Source organism: Ciconia boyciana, chromosome 2 (assembly GCF_034638445.1).
Source record: "Ciconia boyciana chromosome 2, ASM3463844v1, whole genome shotgun sequence".
NCBI classification, from domain to species: Eukaryota; Metazoa; Chordata; class Aves; order Ciconiiformes; family Ciconiidae; genus Ciconia; species Ciconia boyciana.
The window spans coordinates 134,526,404-134,552,474 of NC_132935.1; the positions used below are offsets into that span (position 1 = coordinate 134,526,404).

General features: G+C 38.8%; 1 protein-coding gene across 1 annotated transcript; it reads left to right on the forward strand.

The window, feature by feature from the left end:
• Positions 1-1,227: 1,227 nt before the first annotated feature.
• On the forward strand, positions 1,228-5,368 carry POLR1F (RNA polymerase I subunit F). Its single transcript, XM_072851465.1, has 4 exons — positions 1,228-1,777; positions 1,945-2,086; positions 3,239-3,447; positions 4,903-5,368. Exons 1-4 carry the CDS (start codon positions 1,560-1,562, stop codon positions 5,297-5,299), a joined length of 966 nt encoding a protein of 321 aa, XP_072707566.1. The 5' UTR covers positions 1,228-1,559; the 3' UTR covers positions 5,300-5,368.
• Positions 5,369-26,071: the final 20,703 nt, after the last annotated feature.

Here is a 26,071-nt window from a genome sequence, read left to right on the forward strand (position 1 = left end):
TTTCTTCCAGAAAGCTGAGAGCGTATAACATACAATTAATTTCAACAGACATTAAATACCTTGGAGGATTAAAGCCACAAGAGAATACAGATTACAGTAGTTCAAGACATTTTCTCTTTCAATTTTGCAAGTTCATTCTGACATCTGAAAGCCATTTTTATGTCAGTTCTTTCACGCTAATCCAACTTTATTTGCAGTAAAGTACTGCAAATTATACCATTTGTTTTACCTGTGAAAACTAACAATGTCCTGTCTTCACAGTATGTTCAGTCAAAGAAAACCTTCTGGTGATGTAGTATTTCAGTAGTTTCAAAGGCTTTTGCATCACTTAAGATTTTATTGGGTGTTCAAGGATTTCTGATATCTGATGTAAAGCTTGTTTTTATAGAACAGCATTTCTGAGGCCCCCACAGGGTAAAAAGAATTTTAACACCTTAATGAAATTGATATATAAAAAATTTCTAACTCCCCATGTGGATTCAATCAGCTTGAATGCATACCTTTACTAAAACAAGCTGATATAAATTGTTTAAATCAAAGAAAGAATACCTTTTTCAAGGTTTTGCACCAGTTCAGTTAAATCAGTTTAAAATCAAATCTTAAAGCAGTATTGTGCAAGTTTGTGCTCATATAAAGTCTGACTTTTCTGGACAAAATCTTTACTAACCAAGGACAAGTTCCATTGGTTCCAAGACAACAGGCTTTTTTTTGCTATTACTGCAGCTCACTTTGTAGGTCATTTGCCATGTACAGTGCACCAGCATCCCTTTTCGTTAATTTCGTAATTTTATCTTTCTTCTTCTTCTACCTTTTAGTACGTGCTTAAAAAAGTGTTACAAAATTTCTCATTATATGCACAAATTAAACTCAGGCCCTAGCAACAGAAAACAAGTTCTATATTCATAACGTTGCCATATATGGCAATTTGACACCATAATAGCATCTTTCATCCAAATTACCAAATGTTCAATTTAAAGTTATGATGACATCGTAACACAGTGTTTTGTCTAAACTACCAAATGTTTGATTTAGGTTCACGGGGCAACCGGATGCGTGAGGGGGGTCATTCCGTGCAAAACCAGCTGAAAAGAGAAAATAAATAATGCCGATCATGGAGGTATCATCTGAGCAGGAACGAAATGGTGCGCCTGAGCGCATACGTAGGAATTACGCAGATAAACCGCTGCCTCGGTGCTACCACAGACTACCCCATCAGCGCGGGACTGTGGCACAGCGGGGAGGAGAAGGCGCAGCGGGAACTCGGGGGGCCGCAAGCCCGGGCAGCCGCAAGCCCAGGGTACTCGGGTACCGAAACAACCAACGCGCGTCCTCGGAGCGGCTTCCCTGCCTGCCCCGGGCCCGCCGCCGCCAAGGGACCCGCCATGACCGGGCCGCACTGCGGGGCCGCCAGCGCCCAGCCGGCCCCGCCGGCACTCGGAAGCGCGTCACTCCCCGCGGCCGGGACCCCGCCATTCCGCGCCCCCGCCCCACCGGATAGTGCGTGACGCCATCGCAGCGCGCCGTGGCGTCTGCCGCCGCCGCTGGTGGCCGCCCGCAGCATGGCCGTGGCGGGGGAGCCGCCGCCGCTCGCCCCCCCGCTGCCCGCCGCCGCGGTCCCGTCCTTCGCCGTGGCCCGCGGCCTGGTGGGGCGGCGCTACTCGTGCCTGGTGGCGGCGCCGCACCGCAGGCACGTCGCGCTGGCGCCGCGCTACCTGGGCCGCAAGCGCACCGGCATCCGCGCCCAGCTCGACGCCGAGCTCCTGCGCTACTCGGAAAGGTGCGGCCGGGGAGCGGGCTCGGCTCGGGGGAGGCCTCAGCCCGTCTGGGGGCCCCGCGCCGCCGCCTGGGCTCGCCGCGGCCGGGGGGAGAGCCCCCCGCCCCGGTGGTGGCTGTCTCCGGCCTAACAGCTAATGGTGCCCCCCCCCCCCCCCTTTCTTCTTCCAGCCTTCAGGGTGTGCCGGTGGCTTACGACAACATCAAAGTGGTGGGTGAGCTCGGGGACATTTACGACGACCAAGGATTCATCCACCTGAACATCCAGGCGGACTTCGTCATCTTCAGCCCCAAGAAAGGGAAAAAACTGGTGGTATGTAAACGCGTTGACGTCTCACGGGGCATTTTTTTTATTAAATAATCAAAGCGTGGCTTATCTTCATCATCAGCGGAGGTCTGGGACTTAGGTGGAGTTATATTTTAGTTTATATTAGTAATTTATTCGTGTATGCATAGTTTACAGTAGTTTATTACCAGTTTGTAGTAGTAGTTTTTATTTTCACCTGTCTTTACTGTCTGTCCCTATATTTGTTAAATTTGTATATAATATTTCTCTATTATTAAAATAGTGTGTCATAAGGATTACATATTAAATACTATATCATAATTTTGTATATCATTTATGTTGATGCTTCCTTCTGAAGAGCAGATAATTCTCAAACAGGTGTGTTTGTTATTTAATAGTGGCAGGAATGTTTGGGATGTTCTCATGAGCGTATTTCCTTCAAGTACAAGAGCAGTACAACAAGTCGAAGCCTGTCTTTCAGTAAAAGGAAATGTATGGCTCACAGAACAGCTTTAAGCTTGTTAATACCCTTGTGTCAATACTTGTGGGAAAAATAAGTTGAGAGTTGGCTTACATCCGTTGTTGTGCCATACCTTTTGCAGTATAGCTTGTGTTTTTCTAAGGAATGAACGTGTCCTCTTGCTAGGAAGAGAGTAGAAAAACCTTCAGTCTATTTCATTCATCCTTGGGGAAAACAAAGGTGAATAACGTTTGACATGCAAATGTGTCGGAAACCCACTGAATGGAGTACTTAAAAGCTTTTTACGTGTCATCTGTATCTTTAGATGCTAAGTTGTGCTGTGCCAGCATAAAGCTGTTTTAGGCAAGTAAATCAGACTTAAAATGGCTTTAAAGTGAAGTTGATGGCTGTAGTGCGAGGAAAGAGTTACCTGTTCTATTCAGGTACTCACTGTGGCTAAATCCCATGTTTTGACTGTCTTTCTCTTGCAGATACAGGTTCATTTCTGTTTGGGGAGGAACTGTATGAAGAGTATATAGGAATAGCTTTGATTTTAGTGAAGAAGAGTTAGCTTATTTGCTAGATAAACTGACTTCGTAACTTGTACATACAAAGTCTTATCGAAAAGCGTCCATATACAAAATCAAATATATATCATATGTGCGTTTAAAGGGATGATCTTTACTATACCTTCATATGAGATTCTTTTTCTCTTTTAGGGTGTAATTAATAAAGTGGCCCCTAGTCATATTGGCTGCCTGATACATGGATGCTTCAATGCTTCTATCCCTAAACCTGAACAAATGTCGATTGTACAGTGGCAAGAGCTGGGGTTAAAAATAGGGGATGAACTGAAATTCCAAGTATTGCACCTGGATTCTGATGCAGCTGGGGTGTTCTTCATTCGAGGAGGACTCACTAAAAGCAGGTATTGTGCTGTACTAGAGAATATTTTTCACTGTATTAATGGGTTTGTTACAAGATAAATGATTTGAATTAACATCTTAATCTGTAAGCTTTCTCACCCACGAACCCATGTCTATATATAGCCTGTGTTAGTTATCTTAAACTGTGCTTTCTAGTGTTAAGGACTTGCATGGAAATTTTCTCTGGAAAAATAAAAAAAAAAATTTTTTTTTTAGCTTTACAAATCTAAGTGGGCTGACCTGTGAATGGTTGATTGCATAAATAGTACATGTTCAAAATAACACCCCAAATGTCTAGAGTAGCTGCATTTATGAATGTGCATAGGTTTTTCAAGTGAAAACACTCCATTCCTGAACACAATGTTTACATTAGTATTTACACAAACACGTGTTACATAACCACAAATAGTTAGATGTGGGTGACTTAAATGCTTGCTGAAGCATAAGAATATACTTGATCTCAAAGATTATATGAGAAAATGCATCACCTTCTTCCTTTCACTTATGCCTCTGTAAATTTTGAGAGCAACTTGCTAAAAATCTTAATAGTGATGTCTTTAAAAGAGTTCGTTCAGATGTTTTTGTTTTTTTTTTTTAATGGTCATTTGCCTAGCAATTTTTTCCTACCAATGTGGCTATGTTTTTAATTAAATGTACAATGTGATGACTGCTGACACAATCATAATATTTTGGGGGTTTTTGTTTGTTTTTTGGGTGTTTTTGTTTTTGTTTTGTTTTGTTTTTTAATCTGGAAGGGTGCTCTGGATTGTTTCAGTGAACTTACAATGAAACTTAACGATTTTTGTCCTCACTGCCTCTGGGGACATCTCCTCCTCCATGATTTTTAACTGCATTGTTTCCATATTTGTCTTCCTAGACATTTTCTCCAGTGCTCTCAGTTGTAGGGTACCTGCTGGGTACTTGGATTTTATTTGGGCTTTTTTTTCCTTCTTTTTTTCACTCTTCTGGCATCACCTTTGTTTTAGCTGTATAGACTGGAGCAAGGCAGTTGCTTGGTAAAACCAGCAGTGTGTCTCATGTATGATGGAACAGGCCGTTGGCTGTGCATGTTTGTGAATAACTTAAAAAAAAAAAGGTTTACTACACAATGTGTAATTATGAATTAGTGAATGAAGGAGCACAAGAAAAGAGGAAATATCAGAATGGTCTGTACAGCATTTTAGAGAATAAATTTAGGCTAAGATTTGAAAGAGAATATTGATTCTGTGGTAAGAAGGAAGCTAGTTGAGTAATAGAAATTACCCTGAAAGTATTGAAGTGGCTTTATGATTTTCTGTAACTAGAGTATCATGTTCTCCATTTGTTGTTGTTTTTATCAAATGCTTATCTCATATCTACTTAGTATAAATACTGTGTTTTAGCCAATTTTGACATTTCACTGTGTGAGGTGCACTTAGATGTCTCTACTTCAGCTTATTTTGTGTATTGCTTTACAGAATGCAGCCCAAAAAATCTGAGACTGTCACTGATGGTACAAATGGAGATGAAATTCAAAAGCTTGACCACCAGGAAAATGGCTTCAATGACTCTGGGGAAGATAATGTCACAGAGGAGCCTCTAGTTGAGACAGATAACACTGGGAGGGAAAATGCAGAAGAGCAAAGTGTTGATGCTGTGAATGGAGTATGTCATGATAAAAGCAAGAAGAAGAAGAAAAAGAAAAAACATAAGCAAGAAGAACAGGAACATGTGTTGCCTACCAGTGACTCCAGTGGTTACCAAAGTGACCATAAAAAGTCAAAGAAAAAGAAAAGAAAGCATTGTGATGAAGTTGAAGAAAGTGAATTATCCCAGCTGTTACAAGAACCCAAAGCTAAAAAGAAAAGGGACTAAAGTCTGAAGTGCCTTTCCTGAATAAGATTTCAGATGTTTTTGATAAGCTTCCAATAAAATCCCATTTTCAAAATGTATATGTATATTTCCTTACTAAACAATCTGCTCTGCTAGGTGGGATGTTTGTGTGCATATATGCACCAACAGCTTTAAAAGCAGGAGCTTCTAAAGAATTGATAGAAGAAACAGGATAGAAGCAATATCTGCCTGTTTTATTTACTGGAAAATAAGGCACAGAAGAACAGTGGTATGTAATTGCAGGAACACATGTATCACCTCTGTGTCTGCTTCCCAGTTCCACGCATTAACCAGTAGCTAGTTACAATCTTTGCTACTCTAATTCCATCTTTGCTGCTCAGTGTCTTGATTTTGTAAGAGTAGATTAGGCTTACCTTTGGGGTTCTGGGAAACACACCTGAATTCCCAGGGCCTGAGAAGAGATTTTTTTTTTGTTTTTTTTTAATTGTAGTAAGGGGCCATGAATCCCTGTGAATGAAACTGCAGCCTGACTTTAAGGTTAAGAAAACTCTTGAGTGTCTTGGATCTTTCAAAACACCTTTTGCAGTACTCTAGGAAAAACAGTATGCTCAATTGATTCAGAGCAAGCAGGGAAGACAGGAGAAGATTACATTAATCTAGTATAATGAAGTACCACTTATGGGTTAGAATACCACTGAGCTATAGGCTGATAAAGCAGTTGGTAGTGGGACATGTTTTGATAAAGTTCATTTTATGCATCAAGCTCATTGACTTCACAGTTTTCTTTTAAAAAAAAAAAAAAAAGCTAAAGTGCAATTCCTAACTTTTTGTGCTAATTGTAACTTTCAGACACTGCTCTCTAGCATAGCAGGTACCTACTGTCAATATTTTCCAAACTGTTGGAATTAATGTTAGCAGAAAGTTCTGACAATGGGAAAATGACAGTCAAACATCAACAAATGTGCCTTTATTAATAACTAATTTTCTTGGTGTACAGGTATAATAATTTTTTTAATATCAGTACTTTTGAATAACAGCTCTCTTCTGTTGTGAGGAGTTCTGGGGGGAGCTGTAGTGTGACATGGTCTAGGCTAAGTCTTTAACCGAGGTAGGAGGCAATGATGACTTTAGTATTGATTTGCCTATTACAAGAAGACACAACCAGCTCTCTGGAAGCCTTGTGAGTAAACAGCATGTATGTGGAAACTTGCTGTTCATCTGTCTGGTCTTAGGTGACAAAACATTTTGCACTAGTGATTATGCTGATGCTATCAACTCACTTTACTGGATTTATATGCAGTGCCTAATAACATCCATTCACGTTGAACATGTTCTGAATTTAAAGTGTGACAATACTTGTTTTAGGGCTCACTTTGTGCTATATTAATATCTTTTGTGCATCTGTAAAGCTCCAAACTTACCAAGACAAATCTAAGTTTCTGTCCTCCAGGCTTCATGGCATGGCAGTACATCATAGGCATTTTAATGTTGTTACAACATCATAAAGAACCAAGTTAAGAGTATTTGAAGACCTATAAGGTGAGCTTAAATAGCTGCTTAAGGGTAGCCGAAACTTCAGTATATCCTCTTTTGCTTGCTCTTTAGCATACTTGGATCTTGAAACCAGTTTCTGGGCAGTCCTGAGATGAACATGAATTGCCCTTGTTGTGTTTCTACATGTGACAATGCTGACACTTGAACTACATGCAATTTCATGGATGCTGTCTCGTCTGTCCATTCTTCCTGTACTGTGACAAAACCTGAGAAGTCAGATAATGTGTTTGTAATGTGTTTGTTACAGCATGCTACAAGGTCAGCTAAGAGCAGTGTTCTGGTGTGTTAAGTGTTGCAGAGATTAACATTAAAAGTCCCACCCTAATGTGCTTAAAATGTAACTACACAGAACAGGCTGAAGGTTGGGAGATAATTTACGGTCAGAAATTAGCTGAATGTTAGCTCCCCATTTTTGTTTGTTTGTTTGTTTTTTAATGGATTGATGTAGAGGGAAGAAGTTAGAAGGGCAGGTATGGAGGATATATCACAGAGGAGGATGGCAAGTGCAGATATTTTTTGTTGATGCTGATGGGAAGAGAACGATGGAGGCAGTTGCTATTGCAGATGAACCAAAGACTGAGAGTCATATAATTTCATCTGTTAGTCCTTAATAATCATTATAGCTCACTTTCCCTTTTAGGGAAGGGAAACACATCTCCAGCAGACCCACTGTTGGTGACTGCGGCATGAGCCAAGCCCCACCAGTTCATAGAAGCAGCTTGTAGCACCAGGAGTTTGTCTTGCTCTGTTTCAGCTTTTCATCAGCATGGAGAGAAGGGAGATGTTCGGGGGAAGAACTGAAGTTGAAACTAATGAATCAAGGAACATAGTATAAATGCTTTCAGCACTTTGCTCTTTTTCCACTTTCGCTGCTTTACCATTCTCTTACTGAAAGAGAATTGTCTACTGTAATTTAACAAACTATGCAAACTGGCTTTTTGAGGGTATTAAGCAACTTTTCTGAAAGCCTAATGTAATCTGTCTCGGTTTTAGGCCTTATTTTTTTGGCACACAAGTGTGGCCAGCACACTCTTGTATCATTTTTTGGTTTTCTTTCTTGGCTTACAACAGAAGAGAGCAATTAAAAAATAAATTAAATGCAGGAGCTGACAATTCATGTTGTTGCTCCAATGTTGCAAATACTATAACATGTTACCTTAAATTCTTGCTAGGTTAATATGCAAATAGCAACTGTGGTACAAAATAAAATTGTAGATTCCTTTGCCTGACAATTGCACAAAGCAGTTGACTATTTTCTGCTGTTTTGTGTCTTTGGAAGGGGAAAAGTGAAGAAAAGACTTAAAAAAAATTTTAAAAGTCCACACTTGGAGCTGGTATTGGCAGCCTCACCGCTGCACTGTTGATGTTGCTGTAGACACTGTTTCGGCATTAGCTAAATATGGCAAGAAAACTTGGATTTTCAAAAGTGAATTGTCACTCTATTCATGACTTTAAATCACTTCTCTTTGTTTTTTTCCCCTTAAAAAGCCCCTAAGATTTTCCGATGCTTGACATTACCAAAGGAAAGAAGCTGAACCTGATACTTTCCATTAAAGTTTCTCTGAAGTTTGATCATTATAAATGTTTCGCTTTCTGTGTTCCCTTGGACTACCAAGAAAGAGTTGTGTTGAATTTTGAGTTGAGACGAGATTTTTGAGTATTGAGAACAAACATTTTTAAAGCTTCCAGTGAGGCCAGGTGACTTCGTATTCGTTTGCATGGCCCTTCTGTTCCTTTTTTTCAGAGTGCGTTCCAGTACAACTCACTTCTGTCACACAGCAAAGAGAAGATTAGAAGGTAAAATTGTATTTAGTTCTATAACAACTATGTTGATAGTTACACCAAGGTAACTATCAGGTGATCTAGAGAAAACATATGCTGTTTTTTTCCTGTTTTAACATTAAGTTGGCGACAAAGCCAATATTCCCTTCTGTCTGTGGTTGATACTCTTTTGTCTGTATTATGAAAAATGCAGTTCCAACTTAATCAGCTGTAATAAGTTTCTAAAGCAGAGACTGCTTCTTTGTGGTATTACGAATGTTTTGATTCTGCAAACATGTTTCTCAGTGTATTGCATGCCTTTGGCAGAAGAGCAAGTGCTCTTAGAAGAAAGTATTTTTAGCTCTCTTTAAAACAAATGTTTTGTACTCTCTGAAGCTTGCAGTGATCTACAGTGTTAACTTTTGCTCTTTGTCTTTTTCTTGCTTCTCTTAGAAACAAATTCTGTGCTTTTGACTTGGCAGTTTTCTGCTGCTTAAAACATGCAGCCCAAACAGCCCAGTGGATGAGCTCTAGGGAAAGGATTTTTAAAAGGGCCTAAGCAAGCTAGCTCCTTTTGGGAAACATGAGCCTTGATCAAATCTGCTTCTGAATAAACAGTGTGTCTTTGGAAGCATCCCAACCTTTGATAGCCCTCAGACAGTACAGACCTTTGCTGTAAAAAGCAAGGGGGTAGTTACATACCCAGACTGTTGGAGTTGTATTTTTTTCCATATACCTATGAAAAGGTTATGTGATCTGACGCTCTCAGGATTATTAGGGTTGGCTATGAAAGGACTGAAATAGTTTCATTCTAATAAGGCATATATTTTTCTTACCATAATGTTGATTCTATTCTGTCTATTTAGCTTTCAGAAATTCTGTAATTTCAATAAAGCCTGAGGAACTTCAGTAGACTTAGTCTATTTATAGGGAGAAGATACTTTGTCTTCTGGATTCATTGAACAAAAATAAGGCTGAAAATCAAGCTTCGCACTTCTCCAACGTTGTCGGTAAATAAGTTTTTTTTTACAGACACAGATCATGATTTTTGTGTCATTTATCATGACTTTACACGTAACTAAGAACTGGGTTGAATTCAGCTGTAAGTCTTGTAGCAAGCCACTCAATTGACCTGATGTTAAGCAATTGGAAGCAATTGCAGCCTGGCAATGGCTTTAAGTTCCCCTGAAGCCAGCTATCCCAGGCAAAGAGTAGAGATAAGTAAGAAGGAATGAGCTTTAGTTTTCCCACTTTAAGGACCCCTGCTCCGAGACACTGAATACATAGATGATCTGCTCCCAGTTCCCAAACTGATATGTCTATAGGGTATTATTGCTGCTGGAACATTTATTTTGGCCAGAGACAGTTCAACTCAACAAAGACTTTTTTGAGAAATCTTTCTACAGAAACAGCTAAAATGAATTTTCTGTACAGAAGATGAGTGAACTGCCACAGTTCTTAGTACATAGCAAAGAAACCTTATTAGAGGAAAGAATTTTGGTACAAGACTCATTATCAATACCTTCCTCTTCTGTGGATTATTTTAGTGTATTTCGTATGACTAGAAGGTTGAGCTGTGACCTTTGATCTCTGAAGCTATATCATACTTACTAAGAATGCAGGTACCAAGATATGACTGACTATTGCACTTCAAAGCTTCCTTGCTCCTTATCCGCTGTGCTCCTTCTTCCTTTATGCTTTCTTTCACTGATGCCTTTGGTGTATGGGAACTTCTCTAAGAATATTCTTACTACACCTGAAATATGATGCCCCATTCAAGAGCAGGATTTCATTGTGCTGCACAAATTGATTGAGGAGAACTGTGTGTTTAAGAAGCTCTGGTAAGAGCCAGTCTGTCAGTACTCTGTTGCTTAGAAGCTCACATTAGGTATGATTGATCCACTAGAAGTTTGGACACTGAAAGAAGCAGATCTTTGTCAAATACCTTGGCTTGAGTTGCAATTAAGGTTGCATTCAGAAGTAATATTGCAGTTCTATCTGCAAAGCCATGGTCGGTGGGCATGACCTTCTTGTGATACATACATGCACGGCACACACAACCTCTGCTGAAGACTTGGGACCGCAGCAGTTAGTGGAATGCAGGCTGCGCAAGTACAGTCCCAGATTTCATTGAAAGCATTTTGTCAAAACTAGTGTGGAATAACTCCCACTCGTTCATGAAGCTGGCTGAAGCCAGAGTTGTCTTTTTTTCAAGGAGAGTTGGACTCGGCTACAGTTGGCCTTGATAAAGTCAACTGTTTAGGCTTTCTTGTTACTGTGTATGAAGACACAGTCTGTGCTTTGATTTTCTCATAATAAAAGTGTTAGTGTATGGATAAATTAAAAATTCTGTATGGACCAGTCAAACCAACATTTAAAAGCTGGACTAAAAAGAAAGGCAAATTTATGCTGCATCAATAATCATTAATATCAACATCAGGAGAAATAAGACATAGTCTTGGACCACTATTAAATTTTTGCATCAGGTCCTTATTTGTTTCAGATAATAAACAAGTGACATCTGACCCTCTTTCAGGATAATGCCAGTTTATTATGTTCGTGCTTGAAGACTTGTTTTTTTCTCCAGAGATTTGGTCAGCTCTTCATGGACTCAAAGATGAACAGTTTTTTGAAGCACTTTTCTAGAAGGACAGCTATTTGTCTCCCTGCTGAAAAAACCCAACCCCAAAAACCTGACAACAAAAGAAAAAGCGCACAGGTGGTGTAGGTATTTGTTGTTTCTTCACGGAGCCTGTCAATGTTAGCTTGTGGCTTTGTGAAGAGGGGCACACCTTCGCCTATGGTGTATCTACATTCTACGCAGAGAAGCAGTTGAGGACCTCTGCTTTTCAAAGAAATTCCATATATTGTGGCTAAAAATAAGTACATGGAACAGTCTGCACTGATAATGAATGGGATGTGCTGATAACTTGTTTTGATAGGACTTTCTCAATGTTAAACTGAATTTAGCATAAGCGACCTACTTCATATCTGTTATTACTAAATTCCATGTCTTCCTAGTTTTCTCAAAGAGAGGATAACTCCTGTTTCATATGTATAATTTCAAAATTCATCTTTTCATTTAGGATAGACATTAGTTAAACTTGAACTCTTAGTTTCCTTGAGCCAAGTGAATGATATTATGGACAGTTGTAAGGTTTCTGAAGTAGAGAAAAGTGTGCAAGTATTATAGATTTAAGTGCATTTGAAAATTCATATTTTTACCTGGGTAGTATTTATAAAGTACTCAGCAAAATATGCAGATGCTTACAGATTAGTTCTGTTGTCGTTTGTCTTGTGGTTATTTCTATCTCGTTTCAATGCCTGGTTTGCAAAAACATTGTCAGAAACGATCCCAAAATAGAGCCCAGCATCATCCTTTTCATTCCTGATTTATATTTATTCTGTAAATCTGTGGTTGCGCAATATTATGGTGATGAATGTGAGGACAAGCTGTTGCAAATAACTTTATATCTTCCTATTAATTAAGTGTAGCAAATGTCTTTTCTCAGGCAAAACAAATTCCCCAAAGGCTGTTTTCTCATTTTATAAACAAGTCTTAGAAATAGAAGAGTAATTACTGTATTTGTGAGACAGGCATTCAGATTTCTGAATTACACTTGAAAGAAAAGATAGTTGAAAGATGTTTACGAACTGGATTGAATTCAAATACCAGTAACAGCAATAAGAGAGAGTTCTGTTGCATGAAGGAAGAATAAAAAGATTGCCAATTTTTATCAGATAGTAGCTGTGGATGTAAAGTGGAAAAAAATAGACTGAATACCTCTGCAGTATCTTGCTATGAGAGTTCTCAGGGGGCTTGAGGTAGGTTGCAGTCTTAAACACTTTCAGCTTGCAATGCAGCAAGGCTCTTAAACATCACCAGCGAGGGGCCGTAGATACAAGCAGCGCTTCTTCATATCATAAAGATTATGTGAAAATAATCTCACATAATTTTCTCACAAATTTTTCTCAAAAATTTCACAAAATTTTCTCACAAATATTTCTCAAAAATAAATCTCACATAATCATATCATAAATTATTATGTGAAAACTTGGTGAAAGATTCTTTCTCTCAGCACTTTTCTATCGAACGCTTCTAATTCTATAATGAGAAATGTAACAAAGGAAAAAACCATATATTTTCATTTTCTGTAGCATTTTTAGTTTGGTGATGTTGTTTTTTTCTTGCCTCTGAGCAAAAACTATCCTGTAAATAATATTTCTAGTGGTTAGGAAAATTTGAGTACAGAGAGTTCTGATACTTCAGGTTTTGTTTGCTTTTTAATTATTATTATTGCAATTATTTATGGTTAGACTTTGTTTCTTTACTGGAGCACACTCTGGAAAATGGTCTAAGAAAATTCAATGAATTTATGGAAAACTGTCTAGGAGAGAAGGATTTAAAAATGAGAAAAAGCTGGGGATTTCTTCATAAACCCAGAGTACAAAGGGTAAAATTTCAGTTTAAGGCAGTTTTTGAAATTTCAAAATCTTTCCTGAGAATAGAAGAAAAGTTGAAGACTTCTCTTTAAATGCATTTCTCTCTTCTCTCCACCAAATATTTTCAGTCCATTCAAAATGCTTCTCTGGTTTTTGGTAGTGTGACATAACATATTTAAAATGTGAAAATAATAATTTCAAATAGAGAAGTGTTCCATTCCAGGTATCTGAATTACATTGTTAGATAGGGAACCAAAAGGTTTTTTTCCTCCCAATTCATAGTCTGGTGAAATTGACTGAATTTGTTTTTTTTAAATGTGTCAGAACATGATTCCAAGAAAACTACTCTGATCCACTATGAATTTACACTTTATCTGTCAAATCAGTGTCGGACTTGGAAAAGTCTGGCTTACAGAAATGTTCTGCTGGTTCTCATGCGATGCCACACGGTGGAGTATTGCTTTTCCTGTTGGGCTTTTTCCCCACATCTGTCATCTAAAGAACTCAAAACTTCTGTGGACTGGTATTTGATGAGAGGAAGTTTCTGGTGAGCATTTTAGCTTCAGAGCATTACTTTCTATTAGTGCTGTGCAACTGGAGCAATTACAAAGTCCCTTGTCAAAAACACAGAAGGTTCTGAATGACAAAGGACGCTTCTGCACTTTGTTGTACTTTCTGATTGCTACTGTTCATTCCCTCCTTTGTGACTTAGCAGGGTACTTCTGTATTACAGTTGACTGTGAAGAAAACTTGTTTATTCATAGTGGAAAATGAACTGATATGTAAAACTGCATTTTTTTATCTAAATGATATTTTAGCAGGATGAAGTATAATACAGCCACAACAGAGAGGGCTAGTGAGCTAACTGAAATAAGACTGGAAGAGACAACCAAAATTTGTATGTGTTCTGTATTTCAGCATCAAAACCTTTGTATCTACCCTAGCTGCTGTGACCATGTTAGTTTAGTTTATTTTCTAGTTTTCATATATCTCAAAGTGCAGCTAATACATGTATTCATCCTTTTTTTCACTGTTCATATTTCAGATTCTTTCCTTAATTTGGTTGTACAGGAAAAGAGGCTTATGTGACTATGCTGTGAATACAAGCTCATGCAAATGCGGTGATCTGTAGGTGCATTTCTTTGTCCTTCCTTAGTAAATTTTTAGTTATTGGCCAGTTTACAGACTCCTGTCTGCTTAACTGAAATACTGAATTCCTACAAGTTTCATGGAAATGAGGCATGAGCAGAGGAGAGAAACCGTATTAGTTCCCTTGTTTGAAGAAAAAGTGACCTGAGTTCAGCTGTGGTGAGCCCTAACTCCGCTGTGGACTCCATGGCAGTGGGAAAAGCTTCAGGCAGAACTTTGCACCTTATTAGGCATGAGGGGATGGGAAGGGAGGCATCCTTAGCTCTGGTGCTGAGGAAACAACTTGGTTTTGTCTTTATTGCACTCGTTTTTTTTGTTTTTTTTTTTTTTTTTTTTACAATGTGTAATTATTTTGTGTTTATTCATACCTCTGTGTTTTTCTGGGTTTGCTGTATACTAATCTATTCTCCTTTGCTTACATGGGATGAAGAGGCTGAAAAGTCCGTGTTAGTCCTCAGTTCATCGACGTATTTTAGTTTTTACATAAGGCCACTGTTAATCAGCAAAAGCTCAGTACTGATCATGTCAAGTCTCAATGGCTGATGTAAGACCTGGAGTTAAGATTTTAAAGAGTGAATTGGAGGTGGGAGAATTTCTCTGTGTACTGCCAACCTGCATAGGCTGCTGTGCTGTGACAATGCCACCTGTAGGCACATTAGAATTATATTAATGTAAAAAGGGTGACATGAGATTACACATTTAGCCCTGTGCACTGTACCAGTCACAAAGTAAAATATAGAAACTGTCCTGGCAGTTGAGACCATAACCCACTTGATTGCACTGAACTACAATAATGTGCTCAATTATGCTTTTTCTTGTTCTGGGTAAGGGTGTCTTCAGTGCATCTCTGTAGAGCTTCACTGGGAAGGTTAAAAGGTGTCTTAATCCTGCTTAGTGTGTTGAGTGATGTTCCCACTACGTCTGAACGTAAATCCATGTGTTGCACCTGTAAGCAATGCAACTGTTAGAATCTTGCAGAAAAGGTGGGTAACAAAATTTTTACCTCTAGTAATGAATTACATTTTGAGAGCAAACTTGCGTTCTGCTTATGGAACAGTTGTGGGGATTTGTCTTTGGGGGAGATTTCAGGCTTGCATCCTTTCTGCATGGGGGGACTCAAAAACAAAAACATCAATAAAACTCCACCATGTGTGTGGATATTGGGGATGATAGAAAATACAACTATGCTTGTGGTATGTCTGCACTCTGGAGTGGATGTGTATCGCTACATCTGGCTCAGATTGCTTCAGGCTTAGTCATGAAAAGTATCCATTGACTTAGTTTGGGACTTGCATGATTTTTAAGGTTAACTAGAGGGTAGAATTAAGGGGATTCTCTAAAATCTCAAATATAAAAAGACTAATTCATAACTTTAGAGGCAACATTGAATGAATCTGCTGTGAAAGACAGCTAACGGGAAATAATGGAACTGTGCACTAAACTATGGAAGATGTTCACACTGCTTTCTAGTGGGATGGGATATTAAAATTAGTGTAGGACCCTATCAGGAAAAACAGTCTGCGTGGGACCAGTGTTCATGCAACTCTGCTTACTAAAACTCTAGAAAACAGAAGCTTTTCTTTGACGGATACCATTTGGGCTTAAAGACTTGCATTCTGTTGGTCTTACTAAAAAGCGCCTTTCACCACAGAGCTATTCATCTGCTATTATTCTTGAAACACCAACAATATATTTTGAAAAAAAATCTTTTAAAAATGTCTTTCTGTAAATAGTCTTTAGTGCTAGCAAATTGGCAGTGTTTATTTATTTTCAGGTACAAAATTTAATCCAAACCACTTCTTTTTCCCTTTGTCTGAGTTGGCAGATTTTGTGTTTGGAAAAGCTTTGCACACAAATTAAAAGGAGAGTAGCATCCTCACTATTTCAATATGAAATTGATAGACATTTGTGAGATCAGTACTAAAATACTATTTAAGTGACAAATAAAGCAAATTCTTAGTTTTGCCTGTCTGTGCAATTTATGTAGTATGATTCATAGTATTACGCAGCAAGGCCAAGATGGGTAATAGCAAAACTTCTGCTGAAGGCCTGAAGCTAAGAAAGTTAGGAGGGTATGGTTAGGAGGTTACAAGAGAGTAAAACTATGATCTCAGTCTGCTCTTTATAACATAACATATCAATCTTATCAGTTTCAGAAGAAAAAGAAATGGTGTCGTCTTAATATTTTATGCTAATTTAGACTGAACATCCTACAGTATTATTTTGACACTGTGCTAGTGGTGCGTCAGCTGTCTCCAGAGGCCCTTGTCAAAAGCAGAGGAAAGTATCCTGCTGTGCCAATACTGTAAAATAAATAACATTCTCAGAAGATTCATACAGAGCTGGAGCACAGTGTTACTAGTTGTCATGAACAGACAGAAAAAGGGTTGCATTCTGAAAGGCAAGATTTAGGAAATGGCTGATCCCAAGGAAGGATAAGTTTGTTGATCTGGAAACATCATTTGAGAAAGAAATGATGAGCAAGTGTCTAATAGTTTGGAAGTTATGAAGGAACACGTGTCCAAAATGCAGATCTATAGCTGAACTTCTTCCAAGCATGTTTAACCTTGTTTGGTCTGGAAATCTCATGAATCTGAATTGTGTTTTGAACTTACACTTATCAGTATTGGTTTTGCTTAGGTTGGACAGTAAATAAATGTATCTGGAAAGCCTTTTTTCCCTATATTGATACTCTCATTTGTAGCTGAAACTAGTAAGAGAAATAATGCATTACTTGCTTGAAAAAAAAAATAAACAAAAGGCAAGCCCCACATGTATGCATTTGGGGATGACAACTAAAGTCCTATCTAGTTTCCCTGTGAGTTAAGTTTTGCTACCCATTTCCAAACTGTCATGTCTTTCTTCATCCCTCTCCACCACCCCTTGTAAATCAGAGTGCAATCAGCAATTCCGAACTGCTTACTGTGTGCCTACAGATATTCTAAGTGTTGCTTAACGAGAAGTCAAACAGCTAATCATAGTCACACACACTGCAGGTAATTTATGGCTATGCCAGGGGCTTTGCCACGTGTTCCACCAGCTGGATCCCGCTGTGGAAGATGAGGGGACTCTCAGGGTATGAGGTTCAACAAGGCTAAGTGCAAGGTCCCGCACTTGGGCCACAACAACCCCATGCAATGCTACAGGCTTGGGGAAGAGTGGCTGGAAAGCTGCCCAGCGGAAAAGGACCTGGGGGTGTTGGTTGACAGCCGGCTGAACATGAGCCAGCAGTGTGTCCAGGTGGCCAAGAAAGCCAATGGCATCCTGGCTTGTATCAAAAATAGCGGGGCCAGCAGGACTAGGGAAGTGATCGTGCCCCTGTACTCAGCACTGGTGAGGCCGCACCTCGAATCCTGTGTTCAGTTTTGGGCCCCTCACTACAAGAGAGACATTGAGGTGCTGGAGCGTGTCCAGAGAAGGGCAACGAAGCTGGTGAAGGGTGTAGAGCACAAGTCTTATGAGGAGCAGCTGAGGGACCTGGGGTTGTTTTTCTGGAGAAAAGGAGGCTGAGGGGAGACCTTATTGCTCTCTACAACTACCTGAAAGGAGGTTGTAGAGAGGTGGGGGTCAGTCTCTTCCCCCAGGTAACAAGTGATAGGACAAGAGGAAATGGGCTCAGGTTGCGCCAGGGGAGGTTTAGACTGGATATTAGGAAATTTTACTTCACTGAAAGGGTTGTCAAGCATTGAAACAGGCTGCCCAGGGAAGTGGTTGAGTCACCATCCCTGGAGGTATTTAAAAGACGTTTGGATGAGGTGCTTAGGGACATGGTATAGTGGTGTTCTTGGTAGTGTTAGGTTTATGGTTGGACTCGATGATCCTAAAGGCCTTTTCCAACCTATACGATTCTGTGATTCTGTATGCTGCTTCCCCCGTCCAGCTTGCACTCCAGCTTTCCTCTCCCTGGGCTAGAAGTATACGCATAAGCCCCATCTCAATTCAAAGAATGATTGTAGCTGGAGGAATGTACACTATCCAAGAACTGGGTATATTCAGGATTAATTAAAATTCTGGAATAATTAAAAAAAACAAAGAAAGAAACACTTAGAACTGTCATGAATTGGGAGGGGAGCTGGCCCCCCTTTGATGTCCTTCCTCATATCATGCTAAAGATGTATGTCTCAATAACATAAGTGGTATTTTGTCATGTTCCAGTCATTAGCAGCTACTCCTGAGACAGGAGTTGGATGAGGCAAAATGAATTTTTGAGAATTTTAAGGAAGGTTCTTACCTAGGCCAGGCCAAGGGCAGGTGTCCTGGTTTCATCTGGGATAGAGTTAATTTTCTTCCTAGTATCTGGTATAGTGCTGTGGTTTGGATTTAGCATGAGAATATTGAAAGTCTAGTCTTGATCAAGTCAATAGGATTTTTGCCATAGAGTAGTTGGGCTACTGAAGTGAACCCCAGAATCCCAGCAGGTACATTTTTATTGTTCATTTTTATCTATGAACATCAGGTTGCCTCTTCACTTCATTCCTTCATTACTGTCTCCTTAACAGTACTGAATTTTAATCTTAGAAAATAGGCTTAAGGTGTTCAATCAGTTACCAGAGGTGGAAATAAAGCTCATGGAAGCCAGCTTATTTTAATTTCTTCTTTTTAGGCTTAAAGAGTTTTTTATCTTTATGCATAACTGAGAAAATGTCTCTTCTACATCCTCCAATTTTTTCCTCTAGTTCTCAGTACCAACTTTTTTGTAAGAGAAGCCTCTCCAATTTTCTATATTTGCAGTGTAGATCTACCAGTCTCTTGCTTTGCATGCTTTTCCTGTTCCTTTTCATAATTAACAAATGTATTTACATAAGAAAATTGTGTTTTACATTCTCCAATCCTTGTAACTGATCATGCATGAATGACAATGGTGCTGTCTGAGATCACAAGAACCTAAATACCAAATTTTGAGGTAAAAAAACCAAGCTTATGTACCTGAGGATCCATCAAATAGAGGAAAATGGCCATAGTCTTCATTAGAAAGTATCAGGAGAGTCAACTGCTCTGTAACAGGGAGTGTAATTCTCATTGTGGGCAGATGGAGACACTAAAACATCAGTCTGTTATGGTGCCCTATTTGAAGATGTTGGCTGGGTGGCAGAATGAAATCAACTCTTTTCTTTCTCATGAGTAGCAGAAAGTATCTCCATTCCCCTTTATGAACTTGTAATCAGCAGCGTCAAGCCGTTAAAAAGCTCAGCACAAAGAAATCTCTGCTGTCCCTATTCTGGTGTAACATGATGTCCTTTATTCCTACACAGTAACAGATGGCATATTACTTGTCTTTTCCTGAAGTGCTTGCTCTGGGAGAAAGTTGGATGTTGGTAAAGGGAATTTTCTTCCAAAAAAAATGATGTAATTTTATTTAAAATGACTTCAAGTACACATCAGAAAAAAGATGCATGTTTTTCCTACCTGTGTCACCAAGTGGTACTCTTTGACAGGCATTTCTGATGCTCAGCTTTCTCTCAGAATAACTTTCTGATTATTTCCGTGTACTGAGTGCAAAGGAAGTTATGGTTTAATCTCTGGCTGACTTCTCAACATCATGTCTTGTACAGCTTTCCCATCCCCAGGGATATGTCCTGAACCAGAACATCATCGCTCTAATTAAAACAGAGCCCTGCCCCCCCGCCTCCTCCTCTCTATATTTTGCTCCTGATTTTTCATTCATATTTAAGTTGGGTATTATTTTGACCCTCCAGGATCAAGACAGTTGTTTGTGCATCACGCAATAAAAGCCTGCAGCTCTGCATCTTCATGTAACCCTGGCTGCTATGAAGGAAGGACTAGGAAATGGAAAACTCCATATTTGATGTCAGCATTGTTCAAATAGGGCAGGTGCCAGCAAAGGTGACTGTGAACCTTAGAGCCCGTAGCAGGCTCCTGTGCAGCTCATGGCCTTCTCTCTAAGGCAGTTTGAGCATCTTGGCAAGCTTGCTGAGGAACCTACCAGTCCTGCTGTGAGGTTAGCAAGCACATCAAAGTGAAGACACCAGTTCTGTTTCTTAAAAAAGTGAGGCAAATGCTCAAGAGCTCAGTTGCATGAATTCTCTCAGAGGAGCATGGGGTAAGAAAAGAAAAACAGGTGAATGCAAAGAACTCAGCCTAGGAAAAAACCTGACACTAAACTCTTTCACCTTCAATATTTTTTCCTTACAGCTTGATTTATTATATCTGTCTTGTATCAGCTTTCTCTTTTAATTCCATTTCCCCCTACATATTTTGAGGTTTGTTCCTTATTTTCTATCACATTTTTCTTTTCTTTTTTTCTTTATTTCTTGGGATCTGGAGAAAGTAAGTTGTTGAATACCTACAGAGCTCCTAGGTACGATGGTAACTTCCATTAGTACTGAGTTAAATTAAGGAGGAAGCTTAACAACAGTTGTGGGATGCCAGCTGCAGTAGCAGAGGGGATCATATGGTGTACTGGCCTCTCTCTTATATCAGCCTCTCTCTTTGACCATACATGTTGTTTAGGAGGCCTCTACAATATCAGAAGTTCTTTTTAATGTGACATTTTGTGTCTCTTTTAAACAAAAAGGCATCTGGGAGCAAAATGTAGAAGAGGAAGAAGTAGGAGAAAAAGGATTTCATCGCAGACATCCTCACTTGTAACATTTCTATTCCATGTTCCTAAAGAACATGTAAATAACAATATCTGCAAGCTTTATTTATGTGAAAAATAATCTGAAACTTAATGTAGAAATACTGTGAGCTTTCATCAGCTCTTGAATTTGCTCCACCGCAGATATTTGGTACCCATATACTGGTAAAATGCTGGTGTATTTTAACCGTCCTCCAGGCTGCCTCTTGTGCCTGCACAGCCTTTGTAATTGAATTTGACCCAGAAAACCAGCATCGTTTTCTCACTGAGTTCTCCAAAATGTAAAGCAAACAGAGGAATTCCCAAGTGATTATAACTGAAATATTTTTTTACTAAATGTAAGCATGGTCTCTCATAAAACCAACAATTTGATGTGTTTTTCCATACTTGCAGGCTTCAGCCATTTGGTGTGGTAATAAACATCCCCAAATCTTGTGTCATTGATTGTTTGGCTTCAGTGATGATAAAATACGGAAAACAAAATGAAGGAACATAAACCTTGCCTGAGATTTATTTGGAGACTGTGTGTGAAGCATACCTGGCTCTTCATACTTATCATAGCACCTGACAGAAGGGACACATTCAGCCTTAGCCATGTCTAGTTTATCTTGTCAGTGTCTGAAACAGACAGGGGAAACCTTTCAAGGTTGTACTTCATAAAATTGTAACCAGACTGATAAATCTGTTTATTTTTCCTTTAAATGTGCCCTGGTTTCCATAACAGAGACAGCTTGCATGTATGCTGATGAATGGTTACTCTCCCATCACAGACCTTTATGGACACTTTGCCAAGAAACTTGTTTTGTGAATTCCTCAGCTGCTTTTTTTTTTTTTCCCAGCACCTGAAAACTTGCAACTGGCCTGGCTTGAAAGCTGCCTTGGCAATTTTACTAAGGCACTTACTTTGATAGCTAAAAATGACCTTGAAGAATGATTAATACTGTGTGGGGGTTGATGACATAAATCTGTTAAAGCGTGCCTGATGTACAGCTTCACATGCAAGAATGTTATAGCCATATTCCTGTACTAACACAGTGACATTGAACAGACTGTAGCAGATATAAAATCTGCAAAAAAAAGCCCCCCAACCCAAAGGGCTTGAATTATTTTTACGAATTTGTTACCAATAACATGCTTCTGGTAAGAGAATATAAACTTAATGAAAAATAACAAACAGCAGTCTTAAGGTACATTGGGACATATTCTCTAACACATAATTGTACTGGTTGTTACTGAGGATGTAGGTACTTGCCTCAGGAGTGAAAGAGTCCACTCTTTTATACTGTACTGTTTTTAATGCGAAACAACACCAAGATACAGTTAAAAAGGGAATACAAGCCCAATTCAGCTGCACCAAGAAATATGTCCATCCTTTGTCTTAAATGTATTTGTGCAAATCTGTCAGTTGCTAGTCATTTTGGATGTACATATTTAGAAGACATAGCTTAATTCCTTCCTAACCTAAAAAAAAAAAAAAAAAAAAAAGGTCATAAGGAGATAGAAGAAGGAAGGATGTACTTTGTACTGGACTGGTAAGAAATGAACTGAAGTTGCTACCCCTAACCGGAGAAAATGCATGTCTTACTGTTTTGCCTTTGTGACTATGGGAAATTAGTTGAATAATTAGGTTTGCAGAGGAGCAACTGGGGACAATTTCTAGCTAAGAGGGCTCAACAGTAGCTCGCACTATGCTTAATCATGGGAAATTATGTTGATGATCTTTTTGTGGTGTATTGGCAATGAGTCTCTATCAAACACTGTTTTATCCCAATGTGATTTCCTTTGCCTTCAGAAAAATTTTGGATAAGCTGATGAGGGGGAGATGAGTATCCTAGAAGCACTTAAAATACAGTGCTCTGTGCCAGGTCATCTTTTCCATTGCATAGATCAGCCAGCACGCTTCCATTTACAGCCTCATCCCTTTCACCAGCTCCCATGTCTGCCAATATTACAGGTCTTCATGGCTGCACAAAGCTGGAGAAGCCTCCAACTGCAATTTTAACAATAAAATAAAATAAACATTCTCAGCACAAATAGAAAATTTTAGTTTCCATGTCTGACAGTTTGGCATCTTTCACAGCACTAAATTAACTTAAAACATTCATCACTACACATGCTTTGAGAGAAGCAAAACAAGTACTAAGTAGGATTTGAGACTTGGTAAACTTTCTATTTAAGATGAAACAATCATTTAAACTGACAAGAAAAGGCTGTGAAAACAACTCCGAAAAATAGCTTATTTCTATTTAAGACTCAGCAAATATTAAGAGAACAAGAAATGGTACTAAAACGGGTGTTGTGCTCTTCTGTAAAAATAATAATAAAAAAATGACAAGATTGATTTACGTGAAACTTTGTAAAACCATTCTGCATCCCAGCCTTTCCCAAACTAGAACTTTGTATGCCAAGTTTCAGCCTGAACCGTTTTTTAAGGAAATCGTTCCTTAAAGTATGAGAATTATATAATGAAGTAGTCATATCTTAATCCTAAGTACAGTTTCATATGTGTCATTTTTTTAATAGAACAAAGTATAATACAAAAAACATTTGAGTGCAGAAAGAATGTACACATTCTATTAAAATTGCAGCGTGTGCAGAAACTTAAAGAATCTTAATATGGTAAAGCTTTAAATCATGCTACTGTATCTATATCCCAGGAGATAGATTCCTACAACACAAAACTAACATTAACATTTTTGCTAATGCTTACTAGCCTGGCAAAAAGCTTCATATGGTTTTATGGGAGGAGAAGGTAAAAAGCCATTTGTCGTATGTTTTTGTGAGAAGTAATAGTTCATAAATTAAAAGGAAACTTAGCAATTCCTCTTAAAAGATGAATTTGCATGGCTCATGACAATCCACACACATTTTGGCCCTGTTTAAGATTTTCCAAGTGTTTCAGGCTAGGTGGAGATGCTCCAATAGTTTTGGTTTTAGTTCATCAATATCAATTTTTTGAGACCTTGTTGGCCTTCCATGACCTGAGAGTCTCCGCTCAGTTACACCTTACTGAAACTGCATAATGGTTTTCCTCTATGGGATAGATAAATAGCATGACTTGTCTGACTATAAAGAAAAAAAAAATCAAAGAAAAAATCCCCCCAAACCAAAACACATTTTATTTCTGTTCTAACACAGGAGGCTTCCCAAAGTGGAAACTTCTAATAAGCCCATGTATTTATCACAGAAGTTAGTGTTACTGATGTTTGAAAACAATTTGTCATATTCATGTTCATGAAAACACAGAGGTTTGTTGCTAGGATTTTTACTTTTTGCTATCTACTTAATCTCTATGCTTATATTAGAAAATAACATGAAGGTGACTAGCAATACTTTTATTTAGCCTAGAATTCCTTAGGGTGTATTACAGCGAGCAGTGGATTTGGATCTTATTCTAAACTCTGGAACGTGACAAACACACTTGGAACAAAGAGCTAGAAATCTGCTGTAAAAATGTCTGGTTTGATTTTCCAAGTTCAGATACGAAAAAAGCAGGCAAACAGGATGAACAGTGAAAAATGTAGCTAAATTGCTTCTTCAGCATTAGTAATTTAAAGTTTTACAAACAGTTCAGACAAACTAGCCTTCTCTTCAACAATATAAATGTCTTTTATACTGTCAGTTGCACAGAAATATGTGGAATGGCCCTGGTTTTTTGACATGACCTTTGCTTTTGACACCTCGGAATCTTTACTTTGCTTTTTCTATGAATTATGTATTAACCAACATAAAATAGCCAAATATGTGGATGATCTAGTTTATCCATACCAGAATATAAAAATCAATTCAAGATAGAAAATTCAGATAGAAAACCATCTCAGATTTTTTTCCAAAGTGTGTCTAAAGACAGTTCACTACTCTGACAGCCTCACTCATTTAAAGCACCCAATTCACACAGTAGCTTTAATTCCATCTTGGAGTAATGTTGAATACAGGATTTAAGTGGGGTTATATTCTGTTTTATCTGATGCTTCTCTCCAACCTTGCTGTAATCCCCTTCTTCCCTAATCATTGCAAAAAGATAATTTATTGTAATCATAGGCAGGGGGAGAGAGAAATAAAAATAAACAGTGACATCTGTTCCTAACTTTTCCTTTTCTCTGAATTTCTCTATTACTTTACTTCTCTGTGTGTTTCTCTTTCAGCCTAAAAGAAATACAAGACCCTTTTTTCCCCTCTTTCTATAAAATTTTGTATTTTTGGAACCAAGAAACAGAAATATACGTTGTCACTGTTTTTTTCAAGAAAACAAAGTAATAAGACTGTGTGGTGCCATGTGAGAAAGACTGAAATACCACTTGTCATTTTTTGACTACATCACTGCAGCCATCGCTAGGGTAATACTACCACTTCTCGTGTGTATCTAACATCCGCCTAAAACGCTGTGAAATCTCAATTTTGTGTCACTTCTTTCAATATCACCTCCCCTTAGGCTCCCTGGGAAATACGTATTCATTTTATCTTGCCAAATTTATGCCAAATCAAGTGCTCTCAGATACTTTGCGAGGTCATTAGGATTATCCAGATTCAAATAGGATATATGAGTCAAAAAGGAATATAGTATATCTTTAAAACCACACTTATTTCAAGTCAAGGGTTTGGTTTTGATCCTCTTACTTTCTGTTGTGTATCCCCATGGAGTTACATTTAGTGATGCCATCTACAAACTGAAGATCCTCTGCCTTTGTGTCCTCTGGCGTTAGCTGTTGGGAGGACTGCTTTGTGCACAAAACCTCGACTTTGTAGGCATATTCGGGTCTCCCACCTGTCAGTACACTGTGTCGTGCCACTATGATCTTGACCTAGAAGGTGACCCTGTCAAAAAGTGTCTTTTGTCCACTATAGATCAGTAAGAGAAAGCCATAGCTGGTAGGAGCCAAACAACAAACCCCATCCTTTTAGCTGAGAGTGGACTCTGCTCTCAGTAGAGGGCAGCACTAGGACCAGTATAATATAAATTAACCATAAAGGACTATTCTATAGGCTTGCCAAATGCATTAACCAGCCTCTTATAAATCAAAAACAATAAAAAAACCACCCAGCTTAGAGCGGGACTTTTGAATGCATTTGCACAAGGCACCTCTTATCACAGTGGCAGAATAAGAGCATGGGCTCCACCCGAGAGCTATTTTTAATTAGAAAGGCCTGGTTTTGTGAGCATCCCAGAGAGATGGGCTTACTAACACAGGTTAGGAAGAAGTCTCCAGCAGCAGAGATTTTTTTAATGATAATTGTGTTAAATAAATGTCCTGTTCAACGTGGTTGTAGTGCTGTGGGTGTCTAACATA